This window comes from Colias croceus, chromosome 3, assembly GCF_905220415.1.
Source record: "Colias croceus chromosome 3, ilColCroc2.1".
In the NCBI taxonomy this organism is placed as follows: domain Eukaryota; kingdom Metazoa; phylum Arthropoda; class Insecta; order Lepidoptera; family Pieridae; genus Colias; species Colias croceus.
This window is the reverse complement of record NC_059539.1, coordinates 3533414-3558669: the sequence shown is the minus strand read 5'-3', so window position 1 is coordinate 3558669 and position 25256 is coordinate 3533414. Positions and strand designations below refer to the sequence as shown.

The window sequence follows — 25256 nt, the reverse complement described above, 5'->3', positions numbered from 1 at the left end:
CAGAGCTTGCAGCGCCTCTACCAACGATTAATGTAACTATTTTACAATATGATCAAATAATTTTGATCATTTCATGAAAAAACAGTGCGTTAATTGGCCATATCGTGAAACGATTTCTTATCATTGATCTGCCCAAACCACATCATGATGTGGCCAAACTAAATTGGCCATTTCACGATATGCGACCATTTCGTGAAATGGCCACTCATATCATGAAATGATCAAATCTACGATATGACCACGACATATACAATGAAAGGTTATTAATAAAAAGATTATGTTCTTATAAAAAACGGGAAATAATTTGTAACTACAGTACATAGTCTGATGTTTGGTATTTTAACTAAATATTTCTTGAATCATTTTCAAACTTCGATACATTCGGTACTCAGTGTCACTGAAGATATTCAAATCGTGTTCAATCACCGTCGTGCTTTAAATCAATAAAATTACAATAATTTTTTATCGTTAATTATCATAAGGAGCCCATAAATCAAAAAGGAAGTGCTCTATGTTTATATTGCATTAAAGTAAGTAGGTCTGAAAGAAATTACGCTTTTTAGGGCTGATTTTTCAATCGTTGCTTAAAACTTATTCTTCGGATAACGTATCATTTCAAAAATGCATTTTAATTGTCCGGACTTGACAGCTTAATGGTGACATTTTAATATTATCGTGTAATACTTTATTACTTACTAGCTTACCGCACGCGGCTTCGCCCGCTTTATCTAAAACAATTTGAAATTTAAACTATCCTATCTCTCAAGTTGGATCGAACTGCACATGGTGTGTGAATTTTATTATAATCGGTTAAGTGGTTTAGGAGTCCATTGAGGACAAACATTGTGACACGAGATTTATATATATTAAGATTATACGGAAAAGTTTTAACCAAGGATTGAAAAATCGGGCCTTAGTTATATTAATATCACCGGATGCCAAAAGCAGCATTTAACGAATTAAAAGTTTATAACCTAGTTACTTACAGTTCCAGTGTGCTTTCGAAATATTCAAAAATATGCCTGATTTATTAATGAATAGAGTACATTTCAAGCTCTACGTCTTGAAAAAAAATATTTTCTAAATAGACCATCTCTAGCAAAACTTCTATAATTATTGTGAAATAACATACCGGACTTAACGTCCTTATTGTGAAGCAAAGTAACAGTCTATAGCGCCCACATAAGTAGGTACCTACTAAAAATCTACCTATCATAATAATATATTAAATGAGTGTAAAGAATAAAATAAGTTTCGCGGTTCACAATTGTGAGGGCGGTCTTAGTCCAAACAGTGTTTCCATTGTGTCTACCATTACCTAGCCCTCTTTTCGTCTTTTGTGTTCGCTACTTCTATTGAAGTGAGACCTTTCCAATGACGCTTTATGGCTTTGAAGTATGAGAGATAAAGCCATACGCGTCCTTATGTTATTAAATTATTCATTTAGAACATATTCAAGTAGGTACATTCTCGAAAAATACCGCTTTTATAATTTTACCATCTCAAGAAATAGTTATTTCTTCTGTTTCTTTATATACCTTCAACTCACTAGATACTTTTCCTGCCTTCGCCCGGGCTTTCCTATGGGATAAAAAATGGCTTACCTATGTTACCTACTTGATAAAGATTTTCCTTTTTTAATAAAAACGGCCAAGTACGTGTCGGACTCGCGCCCCGGGGGCTCTCAACAAACCTACTTCTTATTAGGTTGTATGTAACTTTATGTATTAGCGCGTTCAAACAAACAAACAAACTCTTCAGCTTTATAATATTAGTATAGATGTTTTTAGCAATTTTGTTTTTAGCAATTTAAATATTGAAATACTGTGCTATTATATTATAGACCTGAGTTTTTGATGTGAATATCAATTTATTACAATATGTCCTTCTGCTATACAGTAAACTTCATCAAACTCAAAGCCACAAACGCAGCAGCTGCAGCGAGTCGATCGCGTCGTTGTGGATGTGTGATCGCATGCTTTGTATACCTACCTACTTCGGTCTTCGACGCCACAGTTGTTGCTTCGGCGCACAGCAAAACGTAAATTTTAAGTCAATATTCTATTATTATGTATCTCATATATTTTTTGAACTGTGAATTGTCGTATAAAGATATTGTGTTTATGATACTAAAAAAAATATAAAAAAAATTAAAAATTATGACGGTTAGACTTCGCAAATTAATGGATATTATGTTAATGGATTAATGCCTTGATCACACGTACCGAGCAAACCGGCAAGACAGTAAAATGTTTCTCGGCCGAGACAGTGTAGTAAGCGAGTAGCTGTTCACACACGTTTTGAAATAAGCACAGTCAGTTCAGTTCTATTATTGAGACTACAATTCGGATATGATGGATCGTAAAACGATAATTAGAAAATATACAAAGTTACTTATTCCACTATTAGTAGAAGAATTAAATGAACTGCTGGAAAAGGAGCAACGCCGCATTTGGACAAGGCCATGGATGTTGAGAAGATCTAGTTTTGGCGCCACAAACACTGTTTTTAATGAATTAGAGGTAGAAGATCCTGATGAATTCAGAATGCTTTTAAGAATGGATGTACAACATTTTGACACATTGTTAGAAAATATTACTCCATTGATACAAAGGCAAGATACAGTCATGAGAGAAGCTATAACTACAAAGACTAAACTACAAATAGCGTTATGCTATTTGGTAACTGGCGCGAGCTACCGTTATTTGCAGGCTTTTTACAGAGTATCTCGGGCTGCAATATCATCACTCATACCGGAAGTCATGGATGCAATATTTACTTATTTGGAAAATTATTTAAAGGTACGTACTTTTTTCTTACATACTAAAAATTAAACTTGAGTGAATTTATTAAAGTGAAACTTTTATTACATCGTCTCAAACTTTTTGGTCTGTGTAGCGCATGTCGCGTGTATCGCGGCTGCCGAGTAGGTATATACCTACTCGGCACGCGACATGTGCTACACAAAGCAGTGTTCGGAACCGTTCGAACAGTTTCACTTTTACCTTGGTTTCATAAAACCACACCCTTGGATATGTCGCCATGACCTCACCTTCACCGAGTAGGCCAAGTAGGTAGACCACACCAATTTCCGAGTAGACTACATCAATTTCCGAGTAGACCAAGTAGACCGCACATTCGAGTAGACCAAACCTATTACCGAGTAGACCAATTAGACCGCTTTTTTTTTTACTTTTTTATTAAGATGGCTGGTGGCCTGGATAATGCGATCATAATAATATGAATTTGCTAGTCAGTTCAATTCACGGCGTAAAATAACTGGAAATAAGAGGTCAGGCCTTGGTCTTGCTATCCTGTGATGCTATCAGTAAAAAGTAAATACATAAATTATGTACCTCAAACTATCGTAATCGAAAAATAGAAACCTGAAGTACTGAAGAAGTTATACTGAAGTATAATTCAACGTGCCACTCCCGGAGCGCTTATAACCTATCTACCGTGTATCTACCCCTATTTAGTATTTACTTGATTAATATCACACTGGGATATATTATTATGCATATAATATAATATGGTTGCTCTTTTCTGTTTCTTGTTCTGTCTCAAGTGATTATTACCTACTTTTTTATTTATTAAAAGAACAATAAATAATTATTCTTTGGTTATTTCCAAAAAAAAGAAAAATTAAGCAAGCAAATTAACTGTGTTATACCTAGCTTAAAAAAAGAATATAACTATGGAAATATGGCAATACTAATTTGACATTTTGAAGTTCGAACGCCAAATGCAAATGCCAATCGCCATTTTAGCCGCCATCATTGAAGTCGCCATTTTGCAGGCGATACACAATGTGTTGTTTCAAGTGCTCAGTGGTATATTTCGTACAAAAGTGTTAATTTATCATAATTTGATATATTATCAAACCTATAATTAGGTATTGAAGGTAATTTATAAATCATTGTACCTTTTAATATATTATTTATTTACAAAAAATAATTCCGAAAATGGAAGAGATCAAAATGGCGGAGGATCAAACTTCGCCTAAAATTATTTAGAAATTTTTTACGTAAAATACATAAAATGATTTCTGTAATGTATAATCTATTTATTTTATAACTTTTAGGATTCACGATGGAACCATCCTTGGATGCGTCATTAGTGGCGCAATCCATAAACTACCATGGGCAGCAGTTACAAAAAACGTGGGAGAATGAGCGAGGAGAAGATGACCTCGCTAAGTTAGGTGTGGGGGCGTTAGATTTCGCCGTATATCAGTCGCGACATAAGCACCTAACTTTTCAAGATCGAGGAAAGCGACTAAAACTTCATCAATTCATTGCCAAAGAAGCTAATGCTCTGTTCGATGCATCGTTACTGGAAGAGGTACCATCATCCTCCAGTTTAGGAGCCGATTCTTTGACACCAGAGGACAGTAAGTATTCCTTTAAAAATATGCTCTGTTCACTTTTTCTTGAGTTAAATTCAGATAAATCCAACTGAGTTATTAATTAACATTTGTGTAATACCAAAATACTAATTCTATGAAGTTTTTACTTTTTAGGTATTATTTACCTATTGATATAATTTAAATATAATGTAAATAAGTTAAATGTTCTTTCCTTGTTTTTATCATTTAACCTATCAGCCCCTGGAATCACAGACACAATAAAAAATCTATATTGTGTCGCGGTCTCATTGGGCCGCTCGGTGGTCAATGGGTTAAATGGGACATTGATCTCTTCTCAGTATAAACATTAATCGGTGTACTGATATGAATATTTTGTATGTTAAAATTATCCTTGTTACAGATTTGTATGCATTAATGCCACCGTTTGAAACATTCCTAAATGTGGACAAGTCCGCAAGATTACGCCATTTCTTTGATGTAAGTTTTGTTACTTTTTCATTAATTTATAGGTACCTTGAACTGCATCTGTAAAAAATTTAATTTGTAATGTTTTATCAGTGATAATTTTAATTAGTTTTGACATTTGGATAACATTCATAACTAATTTTATCTTAAATGTGTTTATTTTAGAATTAATTGGGTTGTTTCATTTACATTAACCCAACTATGTACAAACATACAATGCTGTACTGTTTCTAATTGTTGTAAATATCCTTAGATTCTTAAATCACTGAGTGGAATCACTGATTATTGTTATAATAACTATATTATGTTAACATTACAAATTAATATATATTATTTTCTTTCTTTCTTTAATGAAATATGTTTGGGTTGTTATATAATTCATAGAGTGAAACTATGCAAAGCGAATGCAAAATAAATTAATAATTTACGTTTTTATATTAAATTTACGTTTTTAATTAAATATGTGGTCTTGGTAATATAGTACTTCACATATATTAAATATCATCTTCTTGGCAGAATGTGAAAACAGGAGAGCTTATCATTGGAGCAGTCATCAATAGGACAGCATCTGGTATGATGCTGAAAGTTCTCTGCACCGCAGGACCCACTTCGAGATATGTAGCTGATATCAATGTTAAGGTGACTGTACTATTTTATTGCATAATATTTTGAAATATCTACTATCTGTATAACAAAGAAACACAATGGTTAAAATATAAACAACTTTTATATAATACAAAATGTTTTAATGTAAATTTTTACTACAATTATTTCTTTTCTTTTTCCATTTAGGCATTTCTGCCAGTTGCCAATATCATACCAGCGGTTGACAAGAAAAATGTCTCAAGAAACTACTTAATGAATGATACTGTCTGCTGTGAAGTCATTGAAGTTATTCCTGACACGGACAAAATGGTGTGCGGCATGAAAGGTGTCACAAGAGGGCCTGATGACCCTCCCCCCAAACCGCCCCTAGGCCTCCTCAGCACTGATGACTTCCCTCTTATATACAAGTATGTATATCCATCTCAATGGTGACTAATTCTCAGATTCGTACACTTGCAGGTTAAGAAAACACAGCTTGTACTTTATATATGTATTCAAATCTGTTTTGTGAAGATTTTGGTGGAGCTAAAACAGTGATATTTTGGTTTTGTGAATGACAGTGTTTAGATGATGTGGACATTGTAATGAAGCTGGCTGCTTTAAAACAATATAAAACTTATGAACACTTATCTATCAAGCAGGATATTGCTGGATATGGAAAATAAAGAATACCTCTGTTTTATATGTGTATCTGGAACTCACAAACTATCATTTGAGTGATGTCTCCGTTGCTTATTTATGCAGCAAGTGTGGATATGTGTTTCACCATTTTTGATCACTTTTTCAGTTTTAAAACACAATACACCAATATTAAGAATGACAATGCACCTGTTTGTATCAGTTTTCAATCTACATATTACAAGGATGTTCTCGGCCAACTCTCCCATGAAGTGTTTTCGATTTTCAAGTTTTTTGTTGAGGATTATTTTTTATTTAGAAATCAAATATGAAATAGAGTGGAAAAGGTCAGTACAATAATGTAGGGTCATATTCTCTTATCTTTGAAAAGAAACCTTGTTACTCTGTATTAAAGCTAATGTTTAACATTGCAGCATTATATCAAACAATTGATTGGACTTTATGTATTCAACATTGTTGGATGTTGGCGTTATTTAATTATTATACAATTATCGGAATATAAGCCAGGCAATCAGTTTTAGCAGATGCGAGACTTTTGGACATGGATTTATGTTTATCGACCAGGCTGAATCAGTTCTTTAGTACCCGAAAAGACAAAAACATCAATTGTCCAAAGATACAACTCCATTATTTTAGGGTGTTTTTTTCTAGGTTTAGTACGAGTCCCAATCTATCTATATCCATTGTGTTGTGACTGTAGCTGAAACATTCTGGTAATATTAACGTCACATAGTTGAGGCGACATCACCTAATATATGATGTTATATTTGTGTGTGAAAGCAATAAAATCAAGTTAAATAACATTTTTTGAACAGCTCCATGGAACAGGTGAGGACAAGTATGTGTGACATTAAAGACTGACTGTTTTGATAGGATATACTTGAGATTACATTAACATTAAATTCAGCAACTGGTTGCAGAGCTTGACCGACCATCAGTGTGTACGTCAGTCGCGCTTGTCATATGTATGGAAATTCATAAAACCGTTCATAGCTAGACCGACCATACGCACGCGTATTGTCATGCGCATTAGTGTCATAGTCATATAATTGTTGATGCGTATCGTCAGGACCAGCGGTACGCACTGACGGTCGGTCAAGCTCTGCAACCAGCCTTACAGTCAAAATATAATGGCACTGTCAAATCAAAGAAACATGGCATTTTTTACTGAATTTCTCATTACTGACTATTGTATTTTTGTGCTAGGAAAACTATGGAAATGAAGGGTGAAAGCTATGAAGCAATATTAGAGAAGAGTCCAGGCTTCAATAACCCCAACTGTATACAATATCTGTCAGAACTTCTTGGAATCTCCAACATGCACTGCACAAACTTCATGTCTTTGAGGTAATTATATAATTATTTTTTAAAAGATTGCTGTTATTTCCTTTACTTTTTTTTCAATTGTGCAAAATAATATGGAACTAGTTTTCTCTTCTGTTATCTGAGGTGTTCCTGATTTTGTAATAACCACCTGATTATACATTTGTATGATAATATTAATTTTAAATTGTTATAAAATATAATTTTATTATGTTATTTTAACAGAGGCGGCTTTCCTACGACTGAATATGCGGATGAATTAAGACAAGCTCAAGCAAGTAAATGGGCATTCAGATCAGTTGCTGAAGGAATAGAACATTTCAAGGCTGGAAGACATTCTGAAGCATTCCAATGTCTCAATAAGGCATTAAGTATTGATCCCAGAAATGTAGAAGGTCTAGTTGCAAGAGGAGCTCTGTATGCCAACAGCGGAACATTTAAAAAAGCTATTGAAGACTTTGAAACTTCATTAAAATTGAATCCAAATCATGCCAATGCCAGAAAATATTTGGGAGAGACTTTAGTTGCTCTAGGAAGAAGTTATGAAGATGAAAATAAAATTGCAGAGGCACAGAAAGCTTACGAAGACTGTTTAGCCATCATACCTTTTCATGAGGAAGCTCAGAATTCACTTGATTTCCTTAAAAGTAAAACGTCCACTACAAAACCATTGATAGAGCCTGAAGAATTGCTTTTGCCTGGATTGACGGGAGCAAAGTCGTTTGAAATGAAGGAGACATTAAAACAATTGTTGAATTTAACTGAAAAGAAAGAGAAGAAGAAAAAGAAGAAGCGAGGCAAGGGTAAGAAGAAACGGTCCAGCAGTTCGTCGTCGTCTTCGAGCGATTCGAGCAGCTCTAGTGATTCTTCAGAATCGTCGTCGTCATCGTCGGATACTAGTGGTAAAACACTTCTAACATTGTGCCCTTTTTATTATATTTATTTATATGCAATATGTTCTACAACTCTTCTTTATTATACTACACTACTATTATACAGATGTAAATAGTGCTTAATACAAAAAAATCTTACCAAAAAAGTCATTTAAAAGTTAATAAATTTGCAATGAGAAATGCTTGCTTATATACTTTTGTGTTAAGTATAAATTAAGAAACTACCGTTAACTATTTGTAAGCGTATGCCGCTACAATTTATGTGTGTTCCTGTTTTTCTTATCACTTATTATTCTCTATTTCACTTTCTGTCGAATTATTAACAGCTCCTATTTCACTTATTCCATTATATTTCCACAACCATAATATACCACGTGCCCCTCATTATCTAAAATAATTCCTATAACTGGTATAGATTCCGAAGGTCCGAACCGCAAGAAGAAGCGTCGCTCGCAGTCGAACAACAAGCGGCAGCGGTCGCTGTCGCCTCTCAGCAAGCGCATGGCGATGCTGGGCGATGGGGACTCTGCGTCGCGGACACACAACTCGCAGTTCAACCATCCGTATGGGTACCAGCCACCCCCACCACCGATAGAAGAGCCAGCTGCTGCTCCTATGAGATCGCAGGCCGATATTGATTATGAACTAAAGGTATAGTATAAATATAATATTCAGATGCTCATAAATAAATACTTAGCTTTTTAAGATTTTCGGTATAATGAATGAATCTGATAATTTTCCGAGCTACAGCTATATTTTTTTAAGTAATTATTCCGATAAATTACATTGTACAACAAATGCCATAATTAACAACTCATTTAATATCTAGGTTCGCAAGTTCCTTGAAATGACCAAAGAAGATTCAGATTACGAAGAGAAGGTGCGTAACTTCTTAGAGGAAACGGCACAATATAAGCGGAATCGTAAAATGCAAGAGCTTGGACAGCAACCCCAGCCCACTGCTGACCATGAAAAGAAGAAAAAGAAAAAGAAGGACAAGTAAGTTATCTTTAAAATTGTATGTACACACACACACACACACTACATAAGTGCTTAATATTCCTTTTATGAATGTGTAATATTAATATTATAAAATTCTCATTTTTAAGGAAAAAGAAGAAAGAGTCTAAGCGGAAACGCAAGGAGCAAGAAAGAGATGAAAAGAGAAAGGCGAAATTATCGCGCATGTCGAATAATTCAGATAATTATAGTTTACGGGAATTGGAAAATATCGGTGATAAGAAATTAAGAGATGCCATTAGGTATGTTATTTCTATCATTTAAATTCAGCATTTATAATTATTGTCTTTCGAATTTTAACTATATTGAAATTTATTTCTCCCTACAGGAAAGAATTAAAAGGAAAATCAAAGAGGGATCTAAGTTCTGATAGAGAATATGACAGAAAACATGGTAATAAAAGGTAATTTCAAAGTATAGTATATTTTAAGTCAATTTCGTTGTTATTAACGTAATAACAGTTTACTGATGTTTACATGGGAAGGGAAATGTTGACCAGTATAACATTAATTATAAAAATTACTATAACATTAATTATTAAATGAATGTTATAGTAAGCATTTCATGTTTATCATTAAACATAAAATCATTTTCTAGTCGTATTATGGATGACATGCACGGTTTGGAAGAACTGGAGTCGAAACTAAACGCCTACCATTCGATGGTCGAAAAGGAAGTACTGGGGAAACGAGATAGATCGTCAATAAGTCCCTTAGACCAAGCACCACCACCACCATTAGAGAAACCCAAATGGAAAATGACCATGGGAGCAGTTAAAGAACCGTGAGTATCCTTTGTCTTATTTTTATACTATATTATGCAGTTACTCATAAAAAAATATATTTATTGTTTCAATTTCAACATGTAAAATGTTATGTTATGTTAAAACAGGGTTAAGAAAAAAGATACACCAGTACAAAAGGGATACAAGGAGAGATATGCATTTGAAGATAGTTCTGATGATTCTCAAGAACCACCAAAGGTAAGATTTATTTGTGAATTTTATTTACCTTACTTAATTTGTATTTAGTATCCGATGGATATTATCTAGTCTTAAGAAATTTCTAATCACGTCTTTCTATATATTATCTTAATTATCACAATTATTATCCTAAACCATGTAAACTTTTTTTTTTTTGTAAAAAGTTTCACCCAAGCTTAGAAAACAAAAGTGGCTCTTATTTTCTTTGATCAGCTTTTAAAAATGTACGTTTATTGGCAGGCGTCCCCGGGCGACAAGAACGTGTCGGTGCGGCGCGCGATGGCGATGAAGGAGCCGCCGCCGCTGCCGAGCGCGCCGCCGCCCAAGAGCCGCGAGCCCGACCCGCCCGGCGTCGACACGCCGCACTCGGCGCACCACTCGCACCATCCGCCGGTGCGTTGGGCTTGTGCACACTTGTAGTGTAGTAGCCTCGATAGAACGCTACTATGATAAAAAATTGTATCTAGATGAAACTAGCTGTGCTGCGCGGTTTCACCCGCGGAAGAATCCACATGCAAAATCAATCTATAGCTGTTCATGTGTTATTCTGATCTATAAGCTCTGTCAAGTAGTTTTAACATGAAAAGTCACAATCATTCATACTTACAAAATTGGTTCGCTTAACTTTGCTATTCACATAAAACTGAAAAAAATGGAATAAATTTTTTCGAGTTGTTTAGGCATACGCCCCGGATTGGCGTGAAAGCTTGCGGGTCCGAGTCCCGCCTCGTGATCTAATTATTAATAGTTTTTCTATTCTTTATGAATATATATTTTATATCTATGTTAAAAAGAATACGTTAACGTTACGCTTTGATACACAATTTCTTACTCCATTTATTTCCCTACAGATGGTCCGCAAAGGCAACATAGTGCTGGACAAGTTTGGCTCGTTCCGGCTCGCCAAGGAGGGTGAGACACCGGTCTCAGTGGGCGAGCAGCGGCCGGAGCAGTTTGTGACGCGCATCAAGCCGCCCTCGCCCACGTCGCGTCGCCCGAGATCACCGCCCTCACCGCGCCGCCGCAGCGGATCCAACTCGTCGGACGATAGACGGTCAGGGAAACGGTCTCGCAGCCGGTATGTTTTATTGAATAGAGTAGAGATGTTCGTATGTTTTAAGATGTTATCTAAACTATTCAAAATATGTAACTATAAATTGAATATAAAGTTCTCAAACAAACTGATATTATAGAAAAATATAATTTAAACTGCATACTGCTGCTGATAAATGTATCATGGTTCTTTGCTTTAATTCTATAAATTGGTCACTTTTTTTAACTATATTAATAACTAGATTTCCGCCCGCGGCTTCGCCCGCGTTTGCAAAGGAAAACCCGCATAGTTCCCGTTCCCGTGGGATTTCCGGGATAAAAACTATCCTATGTGTTAATCCAAGTTACCCTCTATATGTGTGCTAAATTTCATTGTAATCGGTTCAGTAGTTTTTACGTGAAAGAGTAACAAACATCCATACATCCATACATCCATACAAACTTTCGCATTTATAATATTAGTAGGATTATCGTAATCTTTACTAATAATAAAAAAAGCAAAAGTTTGGATGCTTGTAACTTATAAACTCTAAAATACTAAATGGATTTTCATAATACTACTATTGCATATTATTATGTTCCATTACATTATTAGCCCCTGAAATACTAGTGTTTTGTCTTTGCGAACTACGAGTATGTAACGCTTTTATTATTGCAGATCACGTCCGCGCAAGTACCGCTCGCGTTCCGGCTCGCGCTCCCGCTCCGGCTCCAGCGCGAGCGGCTCGATGGCGTCGCGCCGCCGCCGCTCCAACTCGCCGCGCTCCCGCTCGCGCTCTGACGCGAGCCGCTCGTACTATTCGAGGAGCCGATCCCGCTCGCGCTCTGGCTCCAGGGAAAGGTTAGTAGCTATACTATGTTGCTGTTTTATAAGCCTAGACTAGACTATTCCTTCAATAGTTTAATTTTAAATTGGAATGAAAAGTATATGTACCTATGATATATAAAAGAGCTAGATACGTTACCCGCTCTCTATTTTGGCAAGAAAAAACTCAGGTAAGTGCCCGAGTTTCACTTAGTCACGCACCATTCAGCGTCGTGGCTGGACGTTCTTTTTGTATTTTAATCGGCAGTTGTTATTACGAAGTACATGAGTGAGACATGTATTATGTCTCGTGCGTGAGAGTGAAAGAGAGAACAACTGTATTGGTGATAATGCGTTAGTAAGTAGGTATGTATTAATTACGCTGTTTTTTAGTGCAATGATGTTGGCGTATGCCGCGTCTACTAGTATAATAGGTCATTGATATGTACAATGTACATGATACAATAATTGAAACAGAGAATATCAGTTAGGTTAGCTATCTGTTTCTTTCTTTTCCATAGTGTGTTATGTTGGATGCTATAGTAAATTTATACCTCATCATGTGTTTAATCAAAACATAACAAAAATGTTACTCACAAAAATTTACAATATCACTTGTTATATAATATTATTGTTGTATTATGTATTTATATTTATTCATATTATAATATGTGACTATGTTCACTTAGATTCCGCCGCTTCAACCGTCGCGGCAACTGGCGCGGTCGCGGCGGCTACGAGCGCGGCACGTACTACCGGCCGCGCTTCAACGCGTACAACGGCGGCGGCCGCGGGCGTGGTCGCGGGGACTTTAGGCGTGATGACGGACGCCGGTTCCAACATGAGTGGCGGGATAATAGATCAAGGGGTGGACGACCCTTCAGACCAAGACGTGGTGGAGGCGGACGTGGCAGACCATTCAGGTATGCAAATGCCCTACAAGTGCTAAAAGACATGCTGATAAATATATTTTGTTCAGTAATATACAAGCTTTTAGGTTACATGTACTGTTAATCTTGTAATTTTTATCGTTCGCCTGATTTTGTTGTTCCTTGTCATATTCGGCTCTAGCTTAATGTAAAATTATATTTTATATTCACACAAAACATGCCAAATCTAGCCTTACTACAAATGCCCAAATGTAGTCATTTGGGCATTTGTTGATTGATTAATCCAACATTCAGCATTGCAATATAGATGGTTTTATTTTATAACCCATTGAGCCCCGAGCGGCCCAATCGGTCCACAACACAATAGATTTTCTATTGTGTCTGTGATTCCGGGGCCTGAGTTATTTCACAAAAAAATAATGCATAATCCTTAAATATAATGTCTATTGTGCACAGGGGTGGTTTCCGCGACTTCCGCGAGCGTCGCGGCGGGCGCTACTCGCGCTCGCGCAGCCCGGAGCGCACGCGTCGCTCGCGGTCGTACAGCCCCGAGCGCAGGGATAAGGACAGAGACAGGTATGGAGACTAGCTTTATTTGTTAGTGTTCATTTTGTGATTGCGATAAACTTGTTGTGTTGCAATAAAAATAATCAACGTATTGTGTAGATGGAGATTATCAATATCGTATTAATTGAATTGATATATAAGAATACTTTTAATTGTGTAACAGAAAGTGTAAATTTCTAAATTTGATAATAATTTATAAATCTGTTTGTAATTATGTAAATGTTTGGTTTGGTCCAGCTACTCTCGCTACTCTGAACGGGACAGCCACCGCAGCGAAGGCGAGTACGAAGAAGAGAGATACGTGGACAGGAAGGAGTACGACGGAAAGTGGGCAGATGGCAACGAGCCTGAAAGGAATCACACCGAAGAGCAACCCGAACCACCCCCGCCAAAGGAATAGATATATAGCGCTCTAAACAATATACTGACAGTATAAACTATAGGCTGATGGTTAAGCGATTAATAAAATTGTAACGGTTTAGATGTTCTCTGTATTTAGAACACTAATTGCTTTACTAAGCACATTTGCCTTTAGAATAGTAAGATTCATTTAGCCATACATATTATGTAAATATAAAAGGTATTATAATACAATTTGTCGCTTGAATAATATTTTAACGGTTTGTGACAAGTTTGGCCTTTTGATAATTCACTACAAATGTCGCCAACAAAATGTTTGTTCATTCCAATCGAAATTTTAAATATGTATTGTGGTTTTCAAGCACATGAATTTAATAAATATTTAAAAAGTAAATTTCTTTTATTCTACCTGCATCCCAAAAACAGTCAATATGCTCACAATGATCAGGGAATCGTGCCAATATAAAGCTGAAGAATTTGTTTTTCTGGTTTAATATGCATACCTCAAGAACACTCGGCTCGAATTAAACTTCGAAAAACAACTTTTTATATCGATGTTCCATTTATCAAGGGCGGCTAACGCCTAATGATAATAATAAAAATCTATCTTAAAATAAACTTCGCAATCAAAGATTGATCTAGTAAGTCCATTTTGAATGTCTATTTTTAGGATTGTTTGGAAGAATCGTAGGTGCTTATCAAAGACATGGTATAATACAATACTAATTTTTGTCGTACAATAAATTACCTACAACACATAAACCGATCTATTGCAAAAGCAGGAAAATATTCCTTTTGAGATGAGTTTGAAACAATGATATTGCGTAGGGCATTAACAACATAGTAGGTATAACGAAACAGCAAAAAGGCTTATTTTTTACTCATTTCTCTTTATTTGACCTTTGAACAGGTTTGGTTAGTATTTATTGGCGTGACTGTCATAATAATAAATTGATATAGCAAGTAAAGCAAGCAATAAAATTTACGCAATTTTCACGACACAGTAATTTAAATCATGCAAAATTGTATAAATTGCATTTGCCTTAGAACACAACAGTAGGCTCCATTTACACTAATAAATCTTACTAAATAACAGAAACTTGAAATAAATATTTAATTAAAATGGTTATATCTGTTGTTCACCATGTTTCTTGATCCATCACATCAATTGTGGCGACAGCAATAAGCAAACCATGTTTTTAAAGAAATAAAACAAAATCAGTAATAAATAAAACCATTTATTGTTCCACTTATAAAAATCCACAGCCTATGTGCGCTTCTTCTTTTTGTTCTTATTTTTTGTTGACTTTGTATCAACATTCCAATACCAGAATAATTGGAAGACTAATGCTGCATTGGCTATTGTTGACACACAGTATGTGACAATGATGATCATGTCGCCTGTCTCTTGGATAGATGTGAATATCCTTGCAATGCTTCCAGCAAATAGAAGGAAGCAAGTTACTGCCGACAACTGGCCTGTGCTGCCATTTTTATAATTAGTGACTACTTGAATTGCCTGAAACATACATTTACATTTAAATACAATGGGAAATAATAACAATATATTAAAGTACCTGTATTTGTTGTTTTATTCTATTATAAATTCAAGTAAAATAATGGACACAGTTTTGATTTAATTTCCCAACTCCGAGACTACATAAGTTACTAATTAGATGGGTAATTTATAATAATTAAATACATTACCTTAGCTATTAAAATTATAGGCACATTCACAGCCTGCATAGTCCATAACACATTTAATGGAGTGTACCCACTGACTAGCCCAGATACTACCGCTGGGTAAGTGGACAAGAAGATAGCAGCCTGGGTCGGAGATCCACCGTAGTGCAAGACTAGAGCAGCAATAGTTGCTGTTTGAATTGCAAGAAATGTTCCTTCACCCCATGCACTGTAATTAATACCAATATATTCTAAAAACCATTTTGAAAGTACCTTTAAATCACAGTCATATTAAAATTTAATAATACTAATTACTCAACTTAAATAATGTTCTCACCTAAAGGGAAAGTTCATAACATAACTGTATGTGAAATTGGCAGTTATGGCAAACAGTTCCAAGTATACACCAAAAATATTAATTCCCTCAGCACTCTTACTGTTAAGGATTTTTAATATTTGTGGTACTTTCACCAATATAGATCCAGCAATAATGCCGATACCAAGACCTGTACTTAGCGAACTTTTAAAACAGGGAACTGAAAATAAATAGCGCAACGTTAATACCTAAGAACTAGGTCACATAAATAATAATTATTATAATAAAAATAATTAATACAGGCTCACCATCAAAAAAGTTGTATTTTGTAAAGTACTCATCAAAACACTTTTTAGATAAAGCAGATACCAATAAACCCTTTATAAAATCCCCCATATTGAGAATATCTTTTACAACTATGAGGTATAATTTCTAAGGCTTAAGTTTCCAATATTTATCCTATGTAATAACACGCGTAAAGTTTTTAAAAGTTTCGTTCATAACACTGAAAAATATTACTAATAAGTTATCTTCAATTTTTTTTTAATTTCATTCAAATGACCCGAGTTCATCAAGTACAAATCGTAAATTTGTAATGATTTCAATTTTCAACCGCTTTGACATTACTGAATAGGTACTGATTTGTCAGAAAAAATGTCACTTGCAACATTGTAAACATAGGGCTGAACCTGGATCATTAACCAGCTTAAAAAAACATATTAAATACAAAATATATAAAATATTTATTTCATTGTCACTCCGAGATAAACTAACTCAAATTGGTAACAACTAGTAATTATGTATAATCTATTATTGTCGTCAGTCTCGTCACACTATACAAACATAATTTTTATTTTTTATTTAAGAGGTAAACTGTTTTTCCTAAACACAGGAAACATTGGCTTGCATACATTGTTTGTTATATTTAGCCTATTTTATATTTCTATACTTTTTCATGAATATATATAATATTTTATTTATATATAAATGTGTTTAATACACTGGATGTCTGTGGTTTAATATTCCATCTTATTCACGTTCGATACCCAATAAACGTATACGCCGCGCTGTAACAAGCAACAACGATGAACGCAAAATATATTCGTACTCAACGTTGACTCAACTTCAATTTTTTTCCTCTTGTAGCAGCCCTATAAAGCGGCTGACGTGTAGCTTTATTACAAATTATGATGCGGTATATTCGGTGTTACCATTTGACGAAAATGTTAATTATTTTTCTTTTATCTAGATACTAATAATATAAAAAGGGAAAGGTTTGTATGTATGGTTTTCACGCATAAACTACTGGACCGATTTGATGAAATTTGGCACAGATAATCTTTAGACCCTGAGACGGACGGACGGAGACCTTGTACCACGGGCATAGCCGGGGCGGACCGCTAGTAATTTAATATAGCATTAAAACTCTGATTAAAACATACATGCAGTTAATAACTATTTACTGAAAAAGTAACAGTTGTAGCATATTAGTAGCAGTGATGATCATAGTATGGAATTCGTTTGGTTGAACGCGCTAATCCCAGGATTTTTTCTTTTAGGATACCTACAAGCCTACAAACAGTAAAATATGCTCGTGAGTCGTGAGTCATGACAATCCTGAGTCGGTAGTACAAAATAGTGCATAGTAACTCAATGGTTACAAAGGGGTTTGGGTACTTTTGTATGGGCTAGTGGCGTACCTATGACAGTCTGTGCCTATGACTTTCGCGGTAACTGATGAAACGGATAATATTTTAAAAGAGCAATATATTGTGTATATATTATACATCGTTTTGATTGAAAGTAATTCTTAAATAAAAAAAGGATAGGTACTTAAACCTAAAAAAAACTCAGAAAAATCTTTAAATCATCTAGATGTAGATTCTAGGTAAATGAACAATACAAAACCAAATATGTCTCTGTTCCTAATACGTTTCGTATGCACTGAGAATAAAATTTCGCGCCATTTTTGTCAGGTAAATTCCATTTCCAAGCGAGTCATAAGAATAGAAGGATCTTCTCAGTTCTCAATAGCGCCATTGCGTTGTACGATGCGAGTTGCGACAGAGTGAAACGCGCGAATTATAATCCGCAGTGCGGACATAGCCATACTGAACTTTATAGTAATTTATACTGCACGAAATATTCAAGCGGAAATAAACCGCACTGTTTCGCATAAAGTCTACTACAACATGTGTACTACATGTGAAATATCGTTGTGCGGACACAGCGTGGACGGATCTTTTCGATCAAAGCATAATACACCGTATTATAAAGGAATAAGGTAAAAAAGAAAAACACGAATATGTGGCATTAAAATTTATTGAAAAAAGTCCCTTACATGTGGTGATTGCTAGATAATAAAAAATTATACAAAGCATTTTTAATTATTTCCTTTATTAATAATTCTTGTATTGTTTCTGCAAAAAATATTTATGTAAACATTCTAAAATTTAATTTTTTAAGTCAACCAATAAATAGTTATGTACAGCAGCTTTATATTTTTATTTGTTACAATTTCATTATTGAATTTAAAAAAATATTTTTAAATATGTGTGCTTATAATTAATTTACGTAAGCAAATCTTATACATTTTAAAAGACATTATTCAATACATTTTACTATTGGGAAGCACACAGCTATTTAGGTTTTTAGGCGATGAATTTTTCAAGATCAGATTAAGATGCATACAATATGATACAATGTTTAGGAGGATTATTATTATTTATAAAACTATTCCATTCAACACAAGTTTGAAAAAAACTGTTAAACAACCAAATTAATATACAAAATTGAAGATTATCGGTAAATTAAAAATTAACAATTTAAGAATAGTGAGCTGAAAATATCTAATTCGAAAATAAAGGGGTTTGAAAAAAATAAGATAGTACCCTAAGGCCTAAAGCGTCACATTACCGAGATATTTGGAGGTAAATATTCACTTATGAGTACGACAAACACTAAAAATAGACTTATTACGTGTCTATATGCATGATATTATCTCCAAATAATCACTCCCAGGTAGATTCTTATTATTACAGGAAGAAAGTAGGTATTCACTACATTACTTACATTTTTATGTAATGTATGTATGTTTTTATGTAATGAATCTACCTACTTTCTTCCAATAAACTGTTATTTACCTCCAAATATCTCGGTAATGTGACGATTTAGGGTACTATGTTATTAGACATTTTTTGTTTGTCTATGTGTCCTCTATCCATACATACCACTTTAATCGTGCGCCGCGATTTTGAAAAAAAATCAAAATGGCGGCGGGTTTGATATGCCAGAAAGTTTCAATGCCCTTTATGTGGATGGTTTCATAATACCTAGTATAATTTATAAGCAAACTTTTTTTTATTGTTATCAAATTTTAGAAACACACTTGAAATTAAATGTTTATAAATTTTTCAAATTAAATAGAAACAAACAAAGTTTTAGATAATTGACCATCACCTTTGTGAGCGAAAAATCAGGCTGGACTAGACCTATAGAACAAAATCAAAAAATGTATGCGTGTACTAGTGTACACACGTAAGAAGTGAAACTTCTTTATGACCTTATCAAAAAATAATTTACTATATGCAACTTCACGCGTGGTAGGGATAAGAAAAAGATGGCGCGTAACGGAAAAATGTCACGCGTAACGAAAAAATGTTACACAAAATTTTTTTCCGACCCCGATAAAGAAGTTTCACTTCAAATATATGGTGATACTTACACAAATATGTATTAAAATGACGAATGTTTTGTTCAATATGTTTACATACATTTGTGATATACACATACATACTATTGTACATTAAATTGATGATAAAATAAACAATACCGCAATTTTATTAACCTACAACAAATACTACCTTAAAATATATTTACAGTTATATAGAAATAATGGTGAATAAAATAAACCGTAGCAAATTATTGTTGCCAGTTTAAAATGACATAAAATAACACATAAATGCGCGGAAAACTAATTGGAAAGTATCTGAATAATTAAAACGTAGATGGACCTATCAAAGTGGTTTCAATGAAAATGATAATTTGGGTCTTGAATTATTTTTGCCTAATATTTTCTTTTGTTCCTCCTTTACTCTCTTTTCTTGTTCTTTCTTCAACTTTTGCCGTTCTTCATCCATTTTTCGTTGTTCTTCTATCATTGCTAGCCTTTCTTCAGCCTGTGCAAATAAGAATTTATGTTACAAAAGTTACATAATTAATGACCAGAATGGTTCGCATCAAAAAGTATACGTCATAATTTTAAACCATTCTGTATGGAAAAGTTTACCAATAAAAATGAGTACCAAGTCACAAAATACAATTCAAATTATTCTTATGATTGTGAAGTAAATGTTATATTTAAATATGTAGTTTTATTTCACAACAAAATTTAGATATCCTCCTCGTGACCATGTTTGCTATAGTGTTCAATCAATGTCGGGCTAAATAATGTATTAAATAATCCATTGAATTCTTCGGATTTTTAGAAATACACATCTATACTGTAATATTATCACCCTGAAGAGTTTGTTAGTTTGTTTAAAAGCACTAATCTCAGGAACTACTGGTCCCATTATAATCACGATAATACCAACAGGAGCGGAGCAATGGAGGTGAAACCACGCGGCACAGCTAGTATTAAATAAAACAGAAAAATGTACCAACTGTACTTTCTTAATTAAAATTATACTTATGTAGACTATATTATACATATTGCGATAAGAAATAAAACCAGCTTTTATAATGACTTCCTCATTGTGCTAAATATATGGATGACTTAACACCAACAAAATGGCAATACATGTTTATTGATATCTTAGTTATTTGTGGTTTGTGAAAAATGTAAATTTATGTACGTGAATTGAATACATATAATTTTATTTTAGAAGTAATGGGGGTCATATCAAAACCTTATCAAAAAGTGCTTTTATTTTACAATGTTTTAACAGCACATGAATAAATTGAAAACATCACACATAACTAACATGAATAAAGTTAAATAATAAACGTCTTGAGATTGAATCTATACTAATATTATAAAGCTGAAGAGTTTGTTTGTTTGAACAAGCTATTCTCAGAAACAACTGGTTTGATTTGAAAAATTCTTTCAGTGTTAGATAGCCCATTTATTGAGGAAGGCTATAGAGTATATATTATCATCACACTATAACAACAGGAGTTTTCAGACAACCAATCGGAGTCACGTGGATGAAACCGCAGTGCGCAGCTAGTATGTTAATAAACAGGTTACTCACCAACTTGCGTTGTGCCTCTTCTATCTTTCTATTATTTTCAGCCATGATATCCTCCAACTCTTTCCTTTTACGTTCCTCTTCAGCCTGTATAATAAAAACATCATGTTATCACATATACCAGCACTGTCACCTAGTTGTTACAAATTGTATTTTGTTATTTCTACCATATTTTGATATCCCTAAACATTTGTTGTGTACATATTATTATATTGTGTTTTTCTATATTCATCTTTACAACTCTTATGAAACATTTTAAATTGCCTATTTACATTGATATAAAAGTATACAAATAATTATGTTTTGGAAAATACATCATTATATATTTTACTGTACAAATGAACATGTTCACAATAACATTATCTTTAAATCATCATAGCTAGCAGAGAGTAACTTGATTTACATAATCCTTAGTAGCATGAAACAAAAAATTGTTATACAAAAAATAGATTCAAAAAATACCTTCGGCTTCAGGGGCTGATCCTCAAGCGGCAACTCCGTAAAAATTCTTACAGCTTCGCGTCTTGCACAGTCTTCCGACCTGACTTATAGACTACGTGACTGCCAAGGACAGTCAAGCGAACAATTTTAAAATGCTAGCCGAAAGCCTTAATGGCATTCTTATAGTATAATAACAAGTCTATTTTGGTGAGTGCAAATGATATGCATGTTAATTGGATATTTACATATTCTTAACAAGTGACAATTTTTTAAGTTCTTGTAAACTCGAACTACACCTGACTGGACCTTTAACAGATATGATCGAAAGAATTCGATTATTAGTGTTGCAGAATACATTTGTATATAACACAAGGATGTATACTTATATGTTTGGGCTGCAAGAGCAAGTTTGATTTAGCGGATGTCACATGTAACAGCAATTTCGTGAATGATTGCTTTTACATATGACTGATAGATTATATTAGCAGTTACCTGTCTGGCCATTTCCTCCCGCTTCTGCTGTTCCCTCTGTTTCTCCAGTTCTTGCATCATTTCTTGTTCCATTTTTTGCTTCGCCTCTTCTACTCTTTTTGCCACTTCTCTCTCTATTTCATCTTTTCGTTTTTCTAATTCCTCTTCTACTCTCTTCTTCACGAGAAGTTCTATTCTTTTCGCCGCTTCTTCTTCAACGACCTTTATAAACGTAATAAATTAATCTTTAGTGTATAATATGACGAAACGAAATACATAGGTAGCAATTTCAAATAAAAAAAACAAAAGCATAGCTACAAATTATTACCATATTTACCTTTTGTTCCGCTTCTCTAACACGTCTTTGTCTTTCCATTTCAGCTAGGCGATCAACTTCATCCATTTTGCTACGGCCTTTTGACTTTTTCCTACCCCGGCTGCCATCGTAAGATCCACCAGTACTTGAAGAAGACGAAACTGAATGTGACCTTTTCCTGTAAATAATCGATAAGCCGATGATTTATTGGTTATTGTAAAATTATAAAAATAAATTCATATGGAATGTAGTAAATACCGTGATTTAGAACTTCTTTCTCTTGATTTTTCGGCATGTTTTGTGCTTCTACTACGCGATGAGGATCTGTCTTTGGATCGACTTTTCTTCCTTGAATGTTTACTACTTTTATGATGCCGACGAGGGGATTTACTTCTTGATCTTGAGCGTCCCATTATCATGCAGTTATTATAATAATAGTCCAAATATTTTAAAATTACACCAATGCAAGATGCACTCCGCCTTGTAAAATTAGACTTTTTATTTTTTAATAAACGAGATACAGATAAATATTAGAAGCGTATAATTTTATGAGAACAGATACAGTAAAGCAAAAAGCATTTTTTAAAACGGCAACATTTCTAATGCGTTTTGGTTTGTGAATTTAGATTTGTATGGATTCCTTAGTCATTGATTTGTATTGATTATTAGTTGATTTATATTGATTATTAATAGAGCTTTACAAAAAATTTGTATACATAAATTTGTATTAACTTGTCTATTTGCTCGATCAACGGGTTAGAGCGTTTTCACATTATCCGATCCGATATCGGATATCGGACGCCGATAGCCGATATCCGATATCGGAGGGAAGTAAAATGTATGAAATAATATACATACATACAAAAACTCGAAAAGCATAACCCTCTTTTTTCCGTAGTCGGGCAAAAATTTGGGAAATTTTTCAATATCGGGTAACATTACACGCACACAATATATACCTGTCTTTCACATTGTCCGGGCCGATATCGGATATCGGAGCCGACACCGATATGCCAGAGGCTATCGGACGATAATGTTCTGTGTTGCCAACTCAATTTTCGAAAAGGCAGTATACCAACAGCAAAAAAGCACTAGTTTGTGTATTTTCAGTCTTAAAGGGCGCTAAATCTTTAAAGAAATTCTTTGCTTTAACCTAAAACCCTTTCTATTAAAAGAAACCTTTTTTTATTAAGAAAACACACATTAAAGTATTTATAGGCATTAAAAATACGATTTATACGGCAGCTATTTTAATTACCGTATTAAAATATACGGCAATTGGCTGAACTTAAGTAAACAAAAATATATTGCGTTCTTAAATTCAAATATCAACGGTAAATTTATTTAGTCTATTTTAAATATATACATATAATTACTTACATTTTTATTTAAAAATATTTATATTATATTCGTTTGTTTTTTTGTTAATGTCGATTGTTGCTGATACATCCAGTGATAGCTTTGTGTCACTTAGCACGGATTCTGACAGTGAAGGTAGTTATTTTAGCACAAGTTTTGTCCCTCTTAATGATGCACTTTCCAATGTATTCTCCGATAGCCCAAAAACTTTCAATGTAGTACATATAAACGCGCAAAGCATCCCGGCTCACTATTCAGACATGCTTACATCGTTCGAGTCAAGTAATATCCACGCAATCCTAATATCCGAATCCTGGTTTAAGCCTTGTTTATCTTCGTCCTCCTATTCTCTCCCAGGCTTTCATCTTATTCGCAACGACCGCATTGGTAAAACTGGTGGGGGCGTTGCGATTTATCTTCGATCTCACATTCCCTTTTCTGTTATTTCTCAATCACCCCAGCCTCCTCCTTCCGATGCTGCAGAACACCTTATCCTAGAAATCATCCTGTCCCATTGCAAAGTTCTCCTTGGCGTTTTCTATAGTCCTTCCTTGTTAATTGATTATTTTTCCTCTTTAGATTCAATATTCGATAAACTTGTCCCTTTATACAAGAATTGCATATTTATGGGAGACTTTAATACATGCCTCCTTAAGAAGGATAGCCGTTCTCGTAGATTGTTGTCTATTGTTGACTCGCACAACCTTAGCCTCCTTCCTCTCCACTCCACACATCATGTCCCGAACTGCGTGCCGTCGCTCCTCGACCTTATAGTTATTTCCTGTCCTGATCTGGTGTATCAACACGGACAGCTCCCTGCTGACGCGTTTTCACATCACGATCTCCTATACCTGTCCTGTAATATCCGTCCTCCTAAAGAAAAACCTAAATTCATCCTTCGTCGAAATTTTAACGCAGTTGATATAGATGCACTCCAACGCGATGTCCGTAACATTGATTGGTCTCCGCTCTTATCTTCCGCTTGTGTAAATGAAAAAGTGGCCTTTTTTAACAACTGTTTATCGAATCTCTACGATGTACACGCTCCACTTCGGCGGATTAAAGTAAAACATTTACCTGCTCCATGGCTTTCTGAAGACTTAAAATGTTTACTCAAAGCTAAAGCTAGAGCCAAGAGCAAGTATAAGCGGACAAAGACTGACGAGAGTCGTGATAAGTACCACAAGATAAGGAATCGTTGTAATACATGTTGTAGAGACGCACAAAGACGATACTTCCATGCTTCTGTAGAGAGTGGTGACCCTCCCATAATATGGAAATTTTTGAAAACGTTGGGGATTGGTAAACAGCGCAATATATCTAATAATGCTTCTTTAAATCTTGAACTACTGAATCAGCATTTTTCAAATACCCCATCCGTTCTTAATAACTTAAATAAGCAACTTACATTAAAATCGGTCTCAGAAACACCAGCACCAAACTATC

The 25256-nt window shown here is 34.4% G+C and overlaps 3 protein-coding genes across 7 annotated transcripts; 1 reads left to right on the top strand and 2 right to left on the bottom strand.

Annotated features, from left to right (window-relative positions):
• The first annotated feature begins 3766 nt into the window (after window positions 1-3766).
• On the top strand, window positions 3767-14366 carry LOC123705930 (tetratricopeptide repeat protein 14 homolog). Of its 4 annotated transcripts, none has more exons than XM_045655045.1 (19): window positions 3767-3904; window positions 4085-4393; window positions 4770-4846; window positions 5351-5473; window positions 5627-5847; window positions 7286-7426; window positions 7628-8301; window positions 8720-8946; window positions 9125-9294; window positions 9405-9557; window positions 9644-9718; window positions 9913-10098; window positions 10207-10297; window positions 10538-10690; window positions 11149-11375; window positions 12009-12191; window positions 12845-13078; window positions 13502-13621; window positions 13850-14366. In XM_045655045.1, the coding sequence occupies exons 2-19, from the start codon at window positions 4093-4095 to the stop codon at window positions 14010-14012; spliced, it is 3519 nt and encodes a 1172-aa protein (XP_045511001.1). In that variant the 5' UTR covers window positions 3767-3904; window positions 4085-4092; the 3' UTR covers window positions 14013-14366. The 4 variants fall into 4 exon arrangements, with proteins under 4 accessions (XP_045511001.1, XP_045510999.1, XP_045511000.1 ...); XM_045655043.1 differs by having other exon boundaries at window positions 8711-8946; XM_045655044.1 differs by having other exon boundaries at window positions 7628-8304.
• An 828-nt stretch (window positions 14367-15194) lies between these two features.
• On the bottom strand, window positions 15195-16570 carry LOC123706067 (mannose-P-dolichol utilization defect 1 protein homolog). The gene is made up of 4 exons (XM_045655203.1): window positions 16280-16570; window positions 15993-16191; window positions 15680-15884; window positions 15195-15491 (listed from the first exon to the last, which is right to left on the bottom strand). The coding sequence occupies exons 1-4, from the start codon at window positions 16365-16367 to the stop codon at window positions 15240-15242; spliced, it is 744 nt and encodes a 247-aa protein (XP_045511159.1). The 5' UTR covers window positions 16368-16570; the 3' UTR covers window positions 15195-15239.
• Window positions 16571-19595: 3025 nt separating this feature from the next.
• Window positions 19596-22959, bottom strand: LOC123706205 (UPF0430 protein CG31712). Of its 2 annotated transcripts, none has more exons than XM_045655375.1 (5): window positions 22710-22959; window positions 22464-22629; window positions 22157-22357; window positions 21227-21310; window positions 19596-20149 (listed from the first exon to the last, which is right to left on the bottom strand). In XM_045655375.1, the coding sequence occupies exons 1-5, from the start codon at window positions 22868-22870 to the stop codon at window positions 19988-19990; spliced, it is 774 nt and encodes a 257-aa protein (XP_045511331.1). In that variant the 5' UTR covers window positions 22871-22959; the 3' UTR covers window positions 19596-19987. The 2 variants fall into 2 exon arrangements, with proteins under 2 accessions (XP_045511331.1, XP_045511333.1); XM_045655377.1 differs by having other exon boundaries at window positions 22473-22629.
• Between the last annotated feature and the right edge of the window lie 2297 nt (window positions 22960-25256).